This window comes from Girardinichthys multiradiatus, chromosome Y, assembly GCF_021462225.1.
Source record: "Girardinichthys multiradiatus isolate DD_20200921_A chromosome Y, DD_fGirMul_XY1, whole genome shotgun sequence".
In the NCBI taxonomy this organism is placed as follows: domain Eukaryota; kingdom Metazoa; phylum Chordata; class Actinopteri; order Cyprinodontiformes; family Goodeidae; genus Girardinichthys; species Girardinichthys multiradiatus.
Window position 1 is genome coordinate 15,108,796 of NC_061818.1, and position 19,505 is coordinate 15,128,300.

General features: G+C 38.3%; 2 protein-coding genes and 1 long non-coding RNA gene across 3 annotated transcripts; all 3 read left to right on the top strand.

The window, feature by feature from the left end:
- Positions 1-1,126: 1,126 nt before the first annotated feature.
- LOC124863927 (BTB/POZ domain-containing adapter for CUL3-mediated RhoA degradation protein 1-like) lies at positions 1,127-6,074 on the top strand. Its single transcript, XM_047358493.1, has 8 exons — positions 1,127-1,529; positions 1,992-2,252; positions 2,487-2,656; positions 3,349-3,438; positions 3,625-3,677; positions 3,769-3,964; positions 4,688-4,979; positions 5,161-6,074. The coding sequence occupies exons 2-7, from the start codon at positions 2,015-2,017 to the stop codon at positions 4,931-4,933; spliced, it is 993 nt and encodes a 330-aa protein (XP_047214449.1). The 5' UTR covers positions 1,127-1,529; positions 1,992-2,014; the 3' UTR covers positions 4,934-4,979; positions 5,161-6,074.
- Positions 6,075-9,049: 2,975 nt separating this feature from the next.
- Positions 9,050-14,972, top strand: hirip3 (HIRA interacting protein 3; the record flags this gene model as incomplete). The annotated part of the gene is made up of 8 exons (XM_047359567.1): positions 9,050-9,063; positions 9,172-9,292; positions 9,546-9,687; positions 12,494-12,853; positions 12,945-13,090; positions 13,259-13,406; positions 14,162-14,260; positions 14,632-14,972. Coding segments are annotated over 8 exons (1,215 nt in total), but the record flags the coding sequence as incomplete, so codon positions are not given.
- Positions 14,973-15,645: 673 nt separating this feature from the next.
- On the top strand, positions 15,646-18,570 carry LOC124864812. The gene is made up of 2 exons (XR_007037366.1): positions 15,646-15,895; positions 18,140-18,570. It is a non-coding gene; the product is annotated as an uncharacterized LOC124864812 (long non-coding RNA).
- Positions 18,571-19,505: the final 935 nt, after the last annotated feature.

A 19,505-nucleotide genomic window follows, 5' to 3' on the forward strand; every position in this document is an offset into this window, starting at 1 on the left:
CATTACAAAAGGTTGGAGTATTTGGAGAAAAATGCCATGGAAAAATGTTAATTTCTTATCTTATGAACCTCTTTGTGTATTTGGTCATATGTTTTGCACCATTATCCTGTCGAATGACGCAATAACAACCACAGTTCGGTTTTTCTACCAGAGAGCAGCAGTTCTCTTACAAGGTCCCCGGGTCCTTTGGAAGAGAAACGGGTCCATGGCATAATATATATTTCACCATACTTAAAAGTGGACATGAAGTGCTTTCCAGGTATTCATGCTTTGTTTTATGTCAGGCCCACCTAGAATGTTTATCAAAACTTTGATCAGCCTCATTTGACCAAAACACATAATTCCTGTTAAATTCCCAGGCCTTTTTCTGGACATTCCTCTAAAACAACCATTTTGATAGTAAATAGTGTTCAATTTCTGTTTTGGAGATTTAGAAACATTAGTGCCACTGAGACTAAGATTGCTACAGTTTTCTTTTTTACACCTTTTTATTATTTTGTGGGTGGTTACAAGATAAATATTAGTTTATTGTGAAATAACTAAGTGTAAAACAACATTTCCAGTTGTTTTATAATTAATAAACTCATATACTTAATTACTGCACTGTGCGTAGATATGTACAAGTTTAAGCAATCAGCTATTTTGTTATATTTGCTGACTTATGAATATCAAAGCCAACTTCCTTACTTGAATGATAGGTTCTCTAGTCTTTCCCTTGTTTTAAGGGTGGCTACGATAAACCGTGAAGTGTTTATTCTTTTCCCTCAACAAAAGACAGCAAAACATAGGTCAATAATATTTTTGTGTTAAATTGAATATAATTTCTTGTGCGCCATGAAAATCAGTCCGTTGAAGAATAATGGTGTTACAGTTTCCCATTTTCACCACCTAGGAGCAACAAAGCTTACTTTCATCTCGTAATTACAGAAAGACACTTTTATGTCCCGTCAAGCACTCTTACAACAACAACAAAAATCATACATTATGATGAGTATTTGTGTTGTGTATTTTATCATCTGCTTTTAAATACAAGGAGGTTTGTCAAAGCAAAACAGACACAACATCTGAGACTGAAATCAATACAACCTGCCACCAGGTGGCGGTAGTCAAGATCTGAATTGTAGAAAGCAGCGGAAGCGGATTGTCTGTTTTTCATTTCCGAGTGACCTATTTAGCGTCTCACATTAGCATCAGTTGATAATCAGCGTCGAAAACAATGGAAGTGGCTTTAGTTGATATAATAATGTGTTAATTTGATTAGTATATTTAGACTGTTCGTCGCAGAGGAAGCAGCGCTCAGTAAATGAGTTTTATTAGCCCGAAGCGTATGAAAACATAGCAGCCATTGTTAGCTTGTTTATTTGGGAAGGTGATTGCGGTTAAAAAAAAGAGATGTCTGTGCTAGCTGCGTTTTAAATGATTGCGTGTTATTCAGCTTGTTTATACTAGCTAATCATAATTTCCTGATCTATTAACGCTCACGCAGAAAAAGAGTTTTCCTTCTTTAGCACCCTTGGATGTTCAGCGTGGTGAGTTTATTTTTTAAAATAAGCTACTGGAATTAATTGCGTGTTTACGTTTGATATGTTCTTATCTAATAGTTGACTGGAAAGGAAACTAAGGTATAAAATACAACTAAAAGATAACCCCATTCCTCGGAATGCCTTCAACATGTTAAGATTTTCTATACCAGGTCTTAAATCACATTTAGCTTCATCTTTAGATGTTTTTGTTTGTTTCTTCATTGCTTCTTTCATCATTTTCTTTGATCAAAATGTTAGAGAATATATCTATAATTTCAGTTATTTTTTGTATTTATTGTAGGACCTAAATAATTGTCATTTTAAAAACTAAACTTTTTAAATCTGGGAAAAATGATGAAAACAGCCACAATGGTGTCATCATCCACCCTTCACTGATGGTCATCCACCTCATTTTCTAGTTCAATATTATGGGGGAAAATAAGCCCTCCTGTTTCTTCTGTGCTGCAGTCAGGAAGTGAGCCCACAGCCCCATGTCTGCGGAGGCTTCAGTCGGCGGTCGTGATGCCGACTCCGTCCGGTCTGCAGCGCCCCAGCCTGCCTGCCACAGCACAGATGAGCGCAGAAATCCGGGCCTGATGGGCAGCAAGTACGTCAAGTTAAATGTTGGCGGTTCGCTGCACTATACGACCATCCAGACGCTAAGCAAAGAAGACAGTCTTCTGCGAAGCATTTGCACTGGAATAACAGCTGCTACCATAGACTCTGAAGGTCAGTAGAGTGTGCCTGATAGCTACTCACCTATTAACTAATCGTTGTATTTTCTGAAATGCTGGGTCAACTTTCAGAACCCTGACCTGATCTATTTGAGATTTTGTTTTTGTTTTTTACTTCAGGGCTGTTTTACAGTGCTAAGCTTTCCTTGAGTGTGAGTTTATTTACTCGTTCTTCTTCAGTTTGCAGAGAAATTTCAGAGTCTGAGAGAAAACGTTCCTGTTTGTTTAGGTTGGGTGGTTTTGGAGAGGTCTGGCCGACATTTTGGACTGGTTTTGAACTTCCTTCGTGACGGTTCGGTACCACTTCCAGAAGACCACAGAGAACTTGATGAGGTCCTAAAGGAGGCCCAGTATTACAGAGTACAAGGACTAGTCCAGCACTGCCTCAATGCCATGCAGGTAATTAGAAGAATTGAGATTTTGGACTTGCAGCGGAATAAAGATTTTAAAATGAGCTGAAATCAGCAAAAAATTTATATTGTATGATTTTTATTTTTTTTTTATTCTAAACAAATTTACCAATGAATTTGTCTTTTTGTCCTAACTATTTTAATTAGTTAACTATTAAACTGACTAACAATGTGATTACGGTTGCATTTCCACAAAATACCAGTTCTGGAATAATGAATCAAATCATAGTTAGGAGATTTTGTTGTCATTATTTGTTTTGTGATGACTAACCAACATGTCTTGTTTTATTATTATTTTAACTAATACAGAAATCTTTGTCTTCATTTGAGATAATTAAATGCTTCTAAATTGTTTCAGTTTGTCAGAAAATCTCTAAAAACATTTTGTTCGGTTTATTTTGTATCTTCAGTATCATTGTGCTTAATTTTAGCTTTTCTGACAGTTTAAGTCTTAAGTTACATTGTTTTGAGATTTTGTTACAAGAAAACAAATATTGTGAATGCATGTCAGTGTTTCTGTCTGTTTTAGTTTGAATGAATTTGGAGGAAATATTAATAATTACCAAGAAGGTTTCAGTATTGTAATGGGCATTTCCCATTAACTTCATTATAAACTGGTAGATTTTCACCTTATCTCAAGCACGTCTGAAAAGAATCAGTTGTTTTGTCCTTTACTTTTAGAAACAACAGAATATTTTTGAAAGTGTGTGCCGCATCCCAATGATCACATCAGCCAAAGAAGAGCAGAAGATGATCGCTACATGTAGAAAGGTATCTTCAATCAAATCTAAATCTCACATATTTTGAAACAAAAGTTGTGTACGAAAAATATTTCAATGCAGTTTTCTGTTCCCCCCCTTAAAATAATTTTATGTTCAATCACTTTTTTTGTATTGAGTCTTTAAAGACAACTAATCTGCTGTTTGTGTCTCATTTATTCTTGTTTCTTGTTCGCAGCCAGTAGTCAAGCTCCAAAACAACAGGGGAAACAACAAATATTCTTATACTAGGTAAAAATCTTACGCTTGTCGTTTTTTTTGTGGATCCATACGGCTGATTATTCTTATTATTCTCCATCTTGTCATTTTATCATGTGACTAGCAACTCTGATGACAACCTGCTGAAGAACATCGAGCTGTTCGACAAACTTGTGCTCAGGTTCAACAACCGCGTCCTGTTTGTCAAAGACGTCCTCGGTGATGAGATCTGCTGTTGGTCTTTCTACGGTGAAGGCCGCAAGATCGCAGAAGTGTGCTGCACCTCCATTGTATACGCGACTGAGAAGAAGCAGACCAAAGTAAGCATTGATGTTAAATGTGTCGGAAAACAACTTATTCACTGTCTGGCTTTGGCTGAAAAATGTGTTCAATTCTTTGAACCTTTTACACATTTTGTCATGTTACAACCACAAAGGTTCATGAATTATATAAGGATGTACTGCAAGACAAAGTAGTGTATGATTGTGAAGTGCAAAGGAAATATAAGTGTGGTGTGCATATGTATTTAGCCCTCTTTACTCTGATACCCTAAAGTAAAAGTGAGCAGAGACCCAAGCACTCCTTTTTGGTTAATACAGGCAACTGTTAGCTTCCTACTCTGCAAGTCTGGCCTTTTTATGGAAGAGTAGCAAGCAGAAACTATAAAACGTGCAATTTAAAGTTTGCCATGTAGGAGAGACGGCAACATGTTAATCAAGGTGATCTGGTCAGATTAAAGCAAAAACAACTTTTTGGTCTACATGCAAAAAGCTCATATGACGGAAAACTAACCGTTCACCACAGCGAAACATGGTGACGGCAGCATCGTGCTGTGGGGAAACTTTTCTTCTGACAGGGAAGCCTGAAGAAAATGGATGGAGCTAAATACAAGGCAATTATGGAAGAAAGCCTGTTTGGTTTCACTTTCCAGGGGTATGAATACTTTTAGAAGGCATTCTTTGAAGGAGTAATTTAAAAAGAGGTAAAAATGAACAAAAAGTCTTTCATATAAAATAAAACATTTGCCAAATCTGTGTTTTCAGGTTGAGTTTCCTGAGGCGCGGATATTCGAAGAAACACTCAATATCCTCATCTATGAGAACAACCGATCGGGTCCAGGAGACTTCCACCTTTTAGATTCGAGAGGCTCCGGTTCATCACTCGGAGCTGGCCAATCAGAGGAGGAGGGTGCCGCGGGAGGGGACAGACGAGTGCGGCGGATCCATGTAAGAAGGCACATAATGCACGACGAAAGAGGACATGGCCAGCAAACTGTGTACAAGGACTAACTGTGACAAAAATACGGCATGGAAAAGTTATTCAAGATGTTTTCTGGTATGTTTGCAAAATGAAAGATGTTCTTAATCATAGCAATAGTTCAGTCTTTACTTATTTCATGAAATGTCTTTAAGCACACTTGCAGAGACCCGGTGGTTGACTGATTTGTAAGTGAGGAGAGAGTTTGGTGATGTTTACAACAAAATAATTTGCATACTTTTTTTTTTTTTTTCAACAGAAAGTGTGAAAAGTCAGCTGTGACTGAAACCGGTAGAATATTATTTCACATGTTAAAACCTCCCGCATGTTACTGAATGAGCCTCAAAACCCATTTCTCTCGTAGAACCGGCCACCTGCCATGGATATGGGTGTTAATAGTTTGTAGTGGCAGCTTTGTCTGTGTTGAATATGTAGGAAACATTTATCCAGGCTGTGATACATCTGGTTTCTCTGTTGGAGAAAGATGGTACTGCTGAGCAGAGACTGACTGACAGAAGTCTGTGAAGTTGAGCCTCAACATGTTAACACTGGAATTAAAAAGATAAGCCATGTTTTCGGTGAGATTGTTGAGCAGCTCAGTTTTCTGTGTTTAAATTATTATAAATGCTGCTTCAAGCTTTCTTTTTTTATTAATTTATAAACTTAATTTATTGTTTGGTATTTAACTTTTGCAAATGAAATCAATCTGTGTTACCTGATGCTTGAGTGAGTTTGAATTCTGCTGCTATTAAGTGCACTCCTCTGCACTTAGCAGATTGTGAATTTGTTTGCCTAGATTAATACAACCTGAACTATTTGCTTTAGTTCAGTGCTTAAAAAAAAAAAAGAAAGAGCTGTGACTGTTTTCTTTGCATGTTTTCTGAGCCATGTTCACACACTTTTGCTTTATCTTTTACAAAATCCCAGGATTTTGCTTAAATGAATTTTTCTACAGTCGGTAGAAATGTATTGACTTTATTGTCATTTTAGAGAGGTTAAGGTACTATTTTCTTTCTAATTTTCACTGGTGGTAACCTAAGCACTCTTAAAAGTACGAAGGAAAAAAAACACATTGAATGCTAATAATATGTATGTACTTCCCTTTACCTTGAAAAATGCACTAATTCAACTTCCGTCCTGGAAATGTTCAAAATAAATTGCTTATGAAATCCATCTTCAGCTCCCTGTTTTTATTTTGTATTGTTTCTTGAATATGATAAAGTGCTGGACAGATTAATAAAGCCGATACCAACTTGAATTAAGTATGGATTGTAGCTTCAGAACATCTTTATTATAAATTTAAAATTAGTTTGTTTTATACAAGAAACTATGCAACATTTTCCATTTCTTTATGACTTTGAGATGTAGAAGTGACATGCCTTGCAAAAGTATTTGTACTACTTGAAGTTTTCCACATTTTGTTCCATGACATCCACAAACTGCAATGTTTTTTGTTTTTTTTTTATTGGTAAATCATTTGATTAATACAGTAGTAGTGCATGTCCAGGAAGTGATACATGGTTTTTATTTTATCTGAAGTGTGGTGTGCATCTAAATTTGGTTCCCATGAGTGAAAACCTTGTGGAACTACAATGGCTTGTAAAAGTGTTCATACCCCTTGACCATTTCTGCAAAGTGTCATATTACAACTGCAAACATAAATATATTTTATGTGAAAGACCAACACAAAGTGGTATACAATTGTGAAGTGGAAAGAAAATTATACATGCTTTTTTTTTTTTTTTTTACAAATAAACTTAAAAGGGCACTGTTCAAAAGTATTCAGTCCCCCTGAGTCAATACATTGTGGAACCACCGTTTGCTGCAATTATAGCTGCAAGTCATTTAAGGTATATCTCTACCAGCTTTGCACATCTACTGACTGAAACTTTTGCCCATTCTTCTTAACAAAACAACTCAAGATCAGTCAGATGAGATGGAGAGTGTTTGTGAACAGCACTTTTCAGATCTTGCCACAGATTCCCGATTAGGTTTAGGTCTGGACTTTGACTGGGCCATTCTAACACATTAATATGTTTTGTTTTAAATCCTTCCATTGAAGCCCTGGCTTTATGTTTAGGGTCGCTGTCCTGCTGGAAGGTGAACCTCTGCCCCAGTCTCAAGTCTTTTGCAGACTCCAACAGATTTTCTTGTAAGATTGTCTTGTATTTGCCTCTATCCATCTTCCCATCAACTCTGACTACCTTCCCTGTCTCTGCTGAAGAGAAGCACACCAGAGCATGATGCTGCCACTACCATACTTGACAGTGGGGATGGTGTGTTTAGACTGCTGTGCAGTGTTAGTTCTCCGCCACACATAACGTTTTACATTTTGGCCAAAAAGTTAAATTTTGGTCTCGTCTGACTAAAGCACCTTCTTCCACATGTTTGCTATGTCCCCAACATAGCTACTGGCAAACTGCAAGTGAGACTTCTTTTGGTTTTATTTTAACAATGGTTTTCTTTTTGCGACTCTTCCATAAAGACCAGATTTATGCAGTGCACAACTAATAGTTGTCCTGTGGACAGATTCCCCCACCTGAGCTGTGGATCTCTGCAGTTCATCCAGAGTCACCATGGGTCTCTTGGCTGCATCTCTGATTAGTGCTCTCCTTGTTCGGCCTGTAAGTTTAGGTTGACGGCCTTGTGTTGGTAGCTTTACAGTTGTGCCATTCTCTTTCCATTTCTGGATGATGGATTGAACAGTGCTCAGTTTAAAGCTTTTTATAGCCTAAGACTTTAAACGTCTCCACAAATGTATCCCTGACCTGTCTGGTGTGCTCCTTGGACTTCATGATGCTGTTTGCTCCCCAATATGCTCTTAACCAACCACAGAGCAGCTGTATTTGTACTGAGATTAGATTACACACAGGTGGACTCTATTTAGTCATTAGCAATCTTCAGGCAACTTCTGAAGCCAATTTGCTGGTTGAATAAAGGGGGCTGAATACTTTCACACATCGCACTTTTCAGTTTTTTATTTGTAAAATTTCCAATTTTTGTTCCACTTCACAATTGTATACCACTTTGTCTTGGTCTTTCACATTAAAAGATTCAAGGGGTATGAATACTTTTACAAGCCACTGTATCTTTGCACATCGACCAACTTTCCACATATGAGGACAAACATGTTGGCATTTTCTTCTTTGGAAAATAGATCAAACTGAAACAGATTAAATACAGAGCATCTCAAAATATTAAAGCTCAAGTCTTGCCTCAGATTCTCAGTTGGATTTTGGTTTAAACTTTGACTAGGCCAGTCAAGTAAATGAGCTGGCTTTGATCTCGGGGATTCCATTTGCCAGTCCCACTGAAAGGCAATCCCATGCCCTAGTCTGAAATCTTTTGCATTCTGATTGATGCTGTCCTTCCCCTCCAAGTCAGTTTAGATGGGCGACCAAGTCTTAGATTTTTCCAGAACCTTATTCCTGACATGTTTGATCTGTTCCTTGGTCTTCATGGTACCATTTGTTTACTTATGTTCTCTAACAAACTCTAAAGCCTTCACCGAACAGCATGAAAGCCATGTTTCCTGTTCTATCAACTTCACAATCATGCACTATTTGTGTTGGTCACATAAAATCCCAATTAAATACCTTGACACCTGGGTTGTTATGAGACAAGACTGTTAAAACTACTTTTGCAATGTACTGTGTATGAGGTCATACAGGAATTATACAGAGATCAAATCTATGTCAACCTAAATTTATTTGACCAGCATTTATTTACCAATGTTCTGTATTTAGAAGGTTCTCAAATGTTCCTTGCTTTGTTTTTTTACGGTAAACTAGACCACGTTTGTATTGATTTTTGATTTTTTATATTGACATTTTTATTCATTTTCAGTTGTTTTTATATGGATATTAAGTAGATTATCCTTGTTTGTAAAAAGCTATAATTTAGCAACTGATGTAATCGCTTGAGAATTTTTGATGACAGCCAAATGTCTGTTTCGCTTGCTGCCGCACATTTTTATAGACTTCTCATTATTTTCACAAATTAGAAACGAGGAAATTTGCATGTATTCTATCCAAAACATAACCTAGAGCGAAAGCTCGGTGTTGTTGTTGCGAAAGAGGTTTGGTTGGTCCTGCGTCACTTCCGCCTAAGTTTGAGAGACCCGCCGCCAGAAGAAAAGCAAGCAATGATGGCGTCAGAGCATGTAGTTTCTTTTTAACATTACTGTAGTTCAGTGGAATCCAAAATGTAACTGTGAGTTGTTCCATCTGTCATGCTCGTCAAATGTGTTCGTTTTCTTATTTTGTTTCAGCACGCTGACCTTGGGAATATTGAAAAAACGATATCTGGGTCATGCAGGATGTGAATCATTAAACTCTGAAGCTAGAAAATTCATGAAACAAGTGGTGGAAGAAGAACTCGCAAAAATGCAGGTATCTGAAACAAAAGGGCTGTCGAGCCTTCACCTGCTGGCATCTGAATAATTTTTTTTCTGTTGCAAGTCAGTGAAGGACAAAGGAAGACATAACTGTCCACAAATGTTCCCATGTTTCTTGTGTTTCCCTTGTTTCCAGAATCCAGTGCTAAACACTAAACCTAACGTAACATCAGTGTGTTTATGTGTATAATACTTTAGGAAGTATCGGTACTGTTCTTTTCGCAGTAAACAAGTTCTGTTTATTTTAGAAAAACGATGACGGCGGAAGTGAGCCTGAAACCAAGAAACCGCAGAAAAAAAGGAAGAGAGAAAAAGAGGAGCTGGAAAGTGAAGATGAAACCGAATCCACAGCAAAGAAAACGTGTTCACAACAGTCAGGCTCATCATCAGGTAGAATATAAATGCTGAGTTTTTCTGTTTAGATATCCCATGTTTCAATGATGAGCCTGCTGCTGGTAAGTCAGTATTAAACACATTAGACTATAAGTGCTGATTCTAAATAGCACTAGATCCTACTCTACTCTGCCCACGCTATTCCTAATAAAGAAATAAAAATAAAATAAATGGATGGATTTTACTTGAAGTTTTCCTTCTGGGGCAGCGGGTGAGAGAGGGCAGGGGGGACTTACGGTCAATCTCCGTCTTCTGACCTCCTTGGCGAAAGGGGCGAAAAATATGATCTGACCGTCAGCAGTCGACTGGAACAAAAACAAAGGTGGCAATCCGTCTCCTTGAAACTCCGTGGTTTTTTGGTTATGTGTTAAACCCATGTCTTCGATCGGTAAAGTTGAAAACTTACAAGCCTTCTTATTCCTGTAAGCTTAATTCACTTAGTTTTCTCATTGGCCAATGAGGAGAACGAATGAAAATCCACGTGGGACTTCTTCTCCAGAATGCTGCTTCAGTTGCGTGGTAACCGTGTCTAGGTCCCAGGCTGAAAAGCAATGGTGGGCCGTCTCATACTCTGATATATAGTTGACTGTGGCATCGGAGCTGCGACGCCCAGTCCTATCAGCCGCAGTGGCCGCTGGGATTTGCAGTAGCGGACTGTCCTGGGATACAAAATGGCCGAAAACGCCGGAAGGCCTGGTGGTGTCCAGCAACGTGCAAGTGGTCCAATATTTAGCTAAAGCATGGTCCAACAATTCGATTCAATAATTAATGTATGATGAATTTATTTATTTATTTACCAGGACAGTGCCTTTTTACAACAGCACACCTGTAGCATGCCAGAATTAGCCAAAGGGCAGTTTTCATCAGTAGTCCTGTTGGCCAGTTATGCAGTGGCACCCTAGAAGAAGGATAACACATTATAAACAATAAATTTAAATGACAATGAAAACAGCATATGAAGACTGCGTTTGTCCATTGCTGCGTTGGAGCAGCAGCTGCAAGAAAGCCATATAAAACAGGTCAACTTTATCATAAAAAGCAGCGTAGCTATTTTGTAAACACAAGAAGCGGTAACAAAGGTTTTAGTGAAAGCATAATAGCAGCAATATAAGTGTCATGCATTAGTAAGACGAATTGAAACATTTTATTGATGCAGAAAGAAGAAAAAGAAACATTGTTGCAAAACATGCAATAATTACAGTTACAGAAAAGGTCATAAAGGAGTCACACGTTCATAACTGAAACACAAGATGGCAGCAGCAGGAGTTCAGTGTTGACATGTCTGGTTACTAATCAGCCAACATTTTAGATATTTGTGAAATAGGCTATATGTGTTGATGTCTCTGATTGAAAGGAAGCTGACTGACTATAAAAACACTTTTCCTAAGTGGGATAACAGGGTCACCTCTGGACGCTTCTCGGGTGATTCTGTGTGTGGATGTTCCGAGACTGACAAAAATCATGTACGAATTTTGTGAACTTAATGAGATTATCCCACCTTAGAAGACTGTATTTTGATAAAATGGAACAGTGATGAAATTGTGTTGATTTGTTGTCGAATACTTTGAGTGTCTGTTTGTATAAAATGGTTTCAGAGAGGTGGAGTTAGTCTGGGATCAGCTTGTTAAACAATAAGTTAAATGGGAGAAAATCGTTGAGTGCATGAATATCTCTTATTACATCACGATCAACAACCTGAAAGGTTTTGACTGTAGCAGGTTACAGATCCTATTCTGTGTTACTCGAGATCTGAAGATCCCTTGTTTGTGAAATACATCTAGTTTATCTTTGTAGTCATTTTAAATTCATCTTAGAATATCGAAACTGCACCACGTAGAATGTTTTCACCCAAAAAAGGACAAACCTCTCCCTGTAACAATGATCTGTGACCAAAAAAAAAAGAGTGTGAACACAAACAATCCGATCAGCTTTGAGGGTTCGTTGAGGTGTTTTCCCTCTGCAGCAGCTCAGTGTGGAAGGTACAGCTTCTCCACATTTAATGAGTTGAATTAGTTTGATCTTGTAAGCAGGAATTCTAGATGCAAACTCAAGAAATTGCCAGAGTTGCTCTCCTAATACCTAAAAGCAAGGCTACAAGGAACAAGGAGGTCTCTTGTTTTTACAGCTCCCCGATAATCCAGTCCTTTGCAGAAAACATGAAAAAGATTCATTTTTTAAATATTGTGAGCTACACTTGTACTCACAGAACCTGATTTGGTGGAACATGTAACTATCGCTTTACAGTGTTGGCTGAAGCTTGAAGTAGCTGCAAATGCACACAAAACGTATCGATGACATCTTTTGTATGCAGCAGTTATTATTGGAAGCTTATGAGCTGCAGTGGAAATCCTTACTGTTTGTTTCCATGAGTCTTATAAACACTCTTATAACCTGTAATGCTGGGAAAATGTTTCCTTGCAGATTTAAAGGTGTAGGCTGGTGCATCTTACCATTTTCTCTTACTGTAATCAACATTTAAAGGTAAATAGATTTTTTATTTAGTTTTTGGAGGGCCACTAATTTGAATCATTTTAAGAGTTGCAGTTTGTTTTAAAAACTGTAGCTATAAAACATTTAATTGAATCTTTATCTTTAACATAAGACTTTCTCTCATGTTTGCTGTGTTATCTCCATGTCCTGGAGATAACAAGGAATCCAGTAATTCTCTATTTGCCGTAGTGCTTATGCTGCGTTTCAAGAAAGTTCGGAGATTTAACCTCAACTATATGGATACAAAAAATGTAGCTTGCCTGAAGAAATGTCACTCAGACTTTTTTTCTTTCTGTTATGGTGTCCATCACAGATTCAGAGGATGAGCAGAACTGTAAAACAGGAAGTCAAAGCAAAGAACAAAACAGATCTCAGTCTGAAAATGAAGAGGCAGAAGAAGAAGAATCCGACAATGAAAAAAGCAAAAAACCTGAACGGTGTGTCACAGATGATGACCTTTCGGATGAGATGAACGGGTCAGAGGAGAGTAGGAATGAGAGTCCAAGTCCTGAGGAAAGGATGAAAAAGAAAACCAGCACTACTAAGAACAGAGAGATAAGAAGTGGAGGGGAAAAAAAACCAAGGAGCGATGAGGAGAGTGAAAGTGATGCAGACAGCAAGTCAGGGAAAAGTGACAAAATCAGTGATGGTGTTTCTTCTGCCAGTGAAAAAGGTAACTATTGAAAATGGCTCCAGTAGGCATGAGTGGTCATGCAGTAATATGGTCGTGATTAACATGCTGAACACCTTCCTCTTGTGCCCAGTAGAAGAAAATGTGAAGAAGAGAAAGGACTCAGATTCATCATCACTGTGTTCTCTGGAGGAAGAGAAGAAAGGCAGCGCAGAAAAAACTAAAGATGCGAGGGGAAAAAAAGCAAAGAAGAAAGACGAGAAGAACCAAGGCCCAAAGGTGAACTCATTGCTGATGCAATGAATCTTAACAGAGAGGATCTCGCTTTTAGGTTGTTTTCTTTACATTGATATTTATGATGGTATGATGACTAAAAAAGGTGTTGCTGTTTGTTGTAAAAAGTTTTTCAATTAGGATTTTCTCCTAATTGTCTTCTTGTTCCTGCAGGATGAAGATAAAGCAGTCGTGCGGCTCAAACGCTACATCGCCCTCTGTGGCGTGAGGAGGAATTACAAGAAGCTGCTGGACGGCTGCCGCTCCACTCGCTCCAAAGTGGCTGTTCTGAAGAAGGAGCTTGAAGATCTTGGTGTCCATGGTCAGTGGAGATCCGTTTGTCTTTTCACAGACCCCAAACCTAGAGGCGTTCTTTTTAAGTTAGAGTACAGCATGATGATCACCAATACATATAATTACATTGTACTAACTTTTTCATTGTTAGAATTAAAACGGTGTTCTTCATGAACATAAACCGCTATTTACGCTGAAAATCCAGATTCAGCAGATTCAGCATCCTGAATCAAACATGAATTGCTCAGATTTGAAGCATCTATGCATTCCAGTCAAATGAGTGAGAGGTGGAAAATACCTTAATCAGGAATGCAGTCAGGTTTACATCATGATTTAGAACATTAGTTGGATAGGAAATAAAGCCCTGTTTCATTGACTTTAACAGAGTCTGAATGTCTAAAGAAATGTCACTCTGATGACATCCAAAACTTCAGCTTTTATTAACTCCTCTGACTTCAGGCTGGCACACACTTTGAAATTGTCAAAGGATCAGCAAGTGAGCTCAGACTGACAGAGTTCCCGTTAGGCTCCCATTCAATATCTGCTGGCTTAGAGAATAAAATCTTAATGCGTTAATATTCAGCTGCCAGGACCCCTACAAGTTTTCTTGCATTTCGAAATGAGCCAATAAAACAAACCTCCATACAGACTTGATTTAAATTGTTATTGCAGTTTGGCATTTTTTGTTATTTGTAAAAATGTGTGTCTTTTCTCAAATCCGTCTCAACAGACTGCCTCAATTACTCTGCCTTCCAATAATATGGCTATCCTCCTACTGCTTAGGTAACCCCTCCATTGAGAAATGTAAGAAAATTCGATTGAAGAGGGAGGAAGCTCAGGAACTGGCTGAACTTGATGTTGACAACATCATCACCACTGAAGGTATGTTTTCATTATATTATTACGTTTTTTCTTGTTTGTTTGTAGAACACCAAATGAGTGGGGGCATAATACAACTACTAACATTATGATTAGTTGATTGTTTATTATGCAGACACACTGATCATTAAAGCCACCAATAACCAGTTTAGATGTTATTGTCTTCCAATAAACACATGGTAAAAGCAAGAGTAGTAATCAAATTGTTATACCAAAAGTTATACAACATTTATGGAGCTTTTACCAGCTTTAATAACTGAATAGTTCAGATGAAAGGCAATCAAGATATATTACTGTCTTGATCTGATGTTTTTTTTATCCTGTTTAATAAGCTTTTGTCATGTATAGCCTTGTAATATCTGAACACCTTTCAGGTCGGCCTAAACGCAGAGGAACCTCGGCCATGCAGGTACATCTGGACCCTCCATCCTCCTATCAGTGCACTCTGAACTCTGATTCTGACAGTGATCAGGAAAATGATGCTCACAAAAAATGCAGAAAGATGTCAGAGTGGGCCAACCTGCATGGGATCATCAGTGATGATGCAGACACTGACTAAACACGGACTGAACCACTAATATAATGTTTATTGTTGAGTTGTACATGGTCAATGCTTCTTTATTACTAAAAAGAGTATTTTGTAATAACGTTTTTGTAAAAAATTTATAGCAAGTATTTAATTGGTCCAGCTAAAATAAAAGTTATATATAATCTTTTTATTTGTTTTTGTGGTTGTTGTTTTTTACTTCAGGCCAAATTTTTGTCAGCCTGTAGAGGTCTTTTTAAAGATTTGACTGCAGATGCTGAGAGGAAGACTACAAAAAAGCAAGTTTTCTGTAAATGATTCACATCTCGTTTACATATTCAACTTTTTTCCCCCACAAATTAAAACGAGAGTAAAATCTTTTCACTGCATTTAATTACAAAATAATACACAATAAAAACAGACTACACTATACTGGAGACCTGCCAGTGTCATGATTGGTTTTAACACCAAAAAATAACAGAAAAATGTCAACTAATTATGTTATTAGGTGAGTTAGCAACTTATAGATTTATCCCCACATTTGTATTTGTTCAAGACCAATCTGCAATTTTCACAGAATATCACCTTTTGTCAAAAGCGATTGACTCGAAGTCAGCATTTTAAAAAGAAAAAATAAACTCGTACCTCGTTTGGTATAGGAAAATCGTTTTTATATTTCAGCAGAATTTAACTGATCATTGAAACTGCGACATTTTGAGTAAAATTCCATGAAATCGTACATAATTACCCTTCATACGTCAAGTGACGTCGTAAATACGCGTATCCGGAACTTGGGTCTGCAATCAAGAGTACGGAATGTTTCGTAGATGGACCTGTCCTACACGGTAATGTGTCCGCTTGCACTGCTTCAGGTGGGGTTTTTGTTTCGAGAACTTTAGTTTCTGTTTCTCTTTTTTACGTCCAGAACTGAGACGTTTAGTTTTACTGTTAACGTGTGGAGATTTATTCCGAAAACGTTACACGATGCAGAATGATAGCTTCCTGTATGTGTTCTTGCTAAATGTTAGCCTGGTTTTTTAATTTAAGTAGAACAAGTGCTAAATGATTAAATGCATAACGTGTCCACTGTCTACTTCGGATCAGCTTTACCGGTATGTAACATAAACTATATCGACATGTTTTTCATTTTAAATATTATTATTATTCATGTTTTGTATGTGTGTGGTCTGTTAAAGGGTGCAGTCTAAACATCATTAGGTAAAGGTTGGGACATGTCTTTCTCTACACATGAATTGAAGTAGTACAGCCTCTGATGTGTTACTACAGCGTCATAAACTGTTTGTAGTGCAAACTATATAGATTCTGTATCCTCGCCTGGACTACATATTACCTGGACATTTCCATAGATATATAATTTTTTGTAGTATCTCAATTTACTTGAACTCAACCCATACTAATTTCCAGCAGGGCCAAGCTCAATTTGTGGCAGTGGCAGGCAGAACTGGCAGTTCCGGTGGCAGTGGAGCTGCCACACAGCCTGCCGGAGCTGCCACAGCCTGGCATAGAGTGGCAGGGGATTCCTCGAGGATGCCAGAAGGTGCCAGACCGGCTGTAAAAGCCTGCCACGGCAGTTGTCGCTGTTTTTGTGGAAGCTAATGCTGATTATTGGCAAATGGGTTGTCATTATTGTTATAGCCTGTTACCTTTAAATAATGATGTCATTATTGATTATTATTTAATAAACAGCTTTAGACCCATAACATAAGGTGATTGTATTTACTTGACATGAAAAATAAATAGCACTATGTGTTTGTGTGACGTGTTGAAAGGATGATGAAGATTTATTGCACAAACAGCCGGTTTATTATAGAGCATGAGCGGCTATTCTGAATTGTCACTCACAAAAAATTATAAATAAATGTTTAAAAACATGCTGGATGTCCCAGGCCATAAGGCTGCCAAAAGGGTGCCAGAGGATGCCACAGGATGCCACAGGGTGCCAGTGGATGCCAGAGAGACAAGACTGATAGGTCATTCTCCATGTATTGTTCGAAGCTCTAACCTGTTACTCAGTAGTTAGCTGCAGACAATGATGCAGTTATTGGTTGTTTCTTAACCAACATCCTTAAACCTAAATTCAAAGTCACTCAATGCGCACTCAGAACTATCTGCCTTTAGCCCCTCTTTACACTCATCGAGTCTACCTCTCCTTCATAACCTCCTGGTCGAAAACCATCTGGACTGAACATGAAGAATGGCTGAGCACGACATTTCCCTGGGTATGGAAGGCTTATGGTGTTTCTCACTTCAAAGGAGACTTCCCAGAGGGTGAAAGCCGAACACATGAAGGTTTGAAAGGACCTTATTATGCAGATATGTATGTCCAAAAACTGCCTAAGCCAGATGAATTATTGAATGTAATGGCAGGAGATTTTTATACAATTGACCAGTGTGTGGCACAACAAGTTTTTGACAGTCTTAACTCCGTGTGATCAAGCAATGGAGCTTCCCCCCAATGTGACCTGTGGCAAGCTGGCATTTCAGTCATGTCAACATGGCGATATGACTGCTCCGTCCTAAATAAAATCAAAAAAGCAAAGATGCTCCTGCTGGCCTGGGCTGAAGGACACAGCAGATATTGGTCCTGAACCTGGTGGGGATTGCAGGAGTATAAAGTTAAAGAGTGGGTTATTCCCTGTTTGCCTCAGACTGATAACTACTGGGTTAAATACAAATATCTAGCAACAATTTACTCCAAAGAGCGAGACATTTGGCCTCAACCCTTTTATTGGCCAGAAAGATTTGTTCACCCAAGACCCTGGCGAATGGAGTGTAACACTGACTATACTCAGTGCACCATAGGCCTTGCCCGCAGACCCTGTCAAGAGCTCACAGGCTGGACTGAATTATGCCAATCCCACTATGATAACGAATACAACACCTATGCACATGAAGTTGTGTGGAAGAAAATTGGAGGAGTGTGGAGAAGATCTCTACCTGTGCCGAGACCGTACTGGGACACTATCTCAGGCATAGGAAAAGCATCATGGATGTTATTGTGCCTTTCATTCCTGATTCAGTAATTGCTCTGGCCGAATTGTATGCTTTCTGACAGCATTTATGCTCTGGCAGCATAGATAACGGTTTGGACTGGGTAGGATATAATCTTTTCTACTCCAACCTCACATGTAAGCCACCTAAAGAAACCTGGAAGAATTGTGGGGAAGGAGCGTATCAGCATGCTTGTAGCTGGTATGAGACATTAGGACACTCCGTCAGCAATGTAGTTTCTACAGTCGCCCAGGAAGCCGGACACATTATAGGGTAAGGGGTTTCTGTAGTTGAAGGTTGGATCGCTAATTTGTTTCTGATGCTTTGGCCTTATTTGCTTGCAGCTGTAGGAGTGAGACCAGCGAACAAGATCGGATGGAGAAAAGAAGCTTAGATGGAAAAGGAACAGAGACACAGCCCAACTTATTTACTGCATTAAAAAGAGGATCAACCGGTGAGCCCAGAAAGAACCGTGCCTCAAAATTAAGAATCTGATTTCATCTAAAGCCTTTTTATAAAGACAACAGAAGTGAACTTGATCGGTGAACAGCTGATTGCTCTAAGTTTCAGGCTTCTGGAAGTCCTGAATCAACTTCATTTATGTCTCCGGGTTTGCTTCAACTCCTCAGCCTCTGGAAACTACTGTCTTTGGAGACAATTAACAACAAAGATCCTGTTTAAACATTTCAGCGTTTGTTTTATCATGTAGTGTGTTGAGATTTCCTTAAATATAAAGTGCAAATACAAATAAAATTTACTATTACATCCACACTCAACTGTAATATCATTGCATTATTTTACTGGTTATAGTTTTATTATTTTCACCTTTTTTAAGTTTATTAGTTTTCTTTATTCTAATTATTTCTGCTTAGTGGTTGAAGTCTTACTAGCCTAATTAAAGAGTTTGTTAATTGAAATATTTTAACTTGGAGATGTTTTTTTTGGGGGGAGGGGTTTTTTGGAAATAAATTCTTATATTTTGGAGATTAGTTGTGTGTTTATTCTATACATGAGTACAGGACCTGCTGTTCCACAATGCCCTAGCTCAAATGACCTCTTCATCTATTGTCCTATAAGACCACGCCGCTTTGGGCTGGTGTTAATAGGACAATACCTGACAGACTGAAAATTGTTTGGCTAAAATTAAATTTGTGTTGTTGCACAACTCTGTCAACTTTGTGCAATGCACCTATACCACTGACAGCATTAAATACCCACAGTATGCTATAGTAGGCCACAATGCTTGCCATCTTGTACAATGTTCTTACTGTATGAATGAAATGTCTGTTTGACTCCTTCAAACACATCTTGTCATCGTGGCCAAATAACTCAACCTTTGTCTGTCAAAAGCTTATTCAATTCAATTCAATTCAGTTTTATTTATATAGCGCCCATTCACAACACATGTTGTCTCAAGGCACTTCACAACAGTCAGGTTCATACATTCCTATTAATCCTAACAATTGAACAGTGCAGTCCGATTCAGTTATTTATTCAAATTGGATAAAAAGTTTTTCTATCTAAGGAAACCCAGCAGATTGCATCCAGTCAGTGACTTGCAGCATTCCCTCCTCCTGAATGAGCATGTAGAGACAGTGGACAGTCACTGGCGTTTACTTTGCAGCAATCCCTCATACTGAGCATGCATGTAGTGACAGTGGAGAGGAAAAACTCCCTTTTAACAGGAAGAAACCTCCAGCAGAACCAGGC

Coding starts and splice junctions, on each gene's coding strand:
- LOC124863927 (XM_047358493.1), top strand. CDS start 2,015: ATGTCTGCGGAGGCTTCAGTCGGCGGTCGTGATGCCGACTCCGTCCGG. Junction 2,657..3,348: donor ACTGCCTCAATGCCATGCAG/GTAATTAGAAGA, acceptor CTTTACTTTTAG/AAACAACAGAATATTTTTGA. Junction 3,678..3,768: donor AACAAATATTCTTATACTAG/GTAAAAATCTTA, acceptor TCATGTGACTAG/CAACTCTGATGACAACCTGC.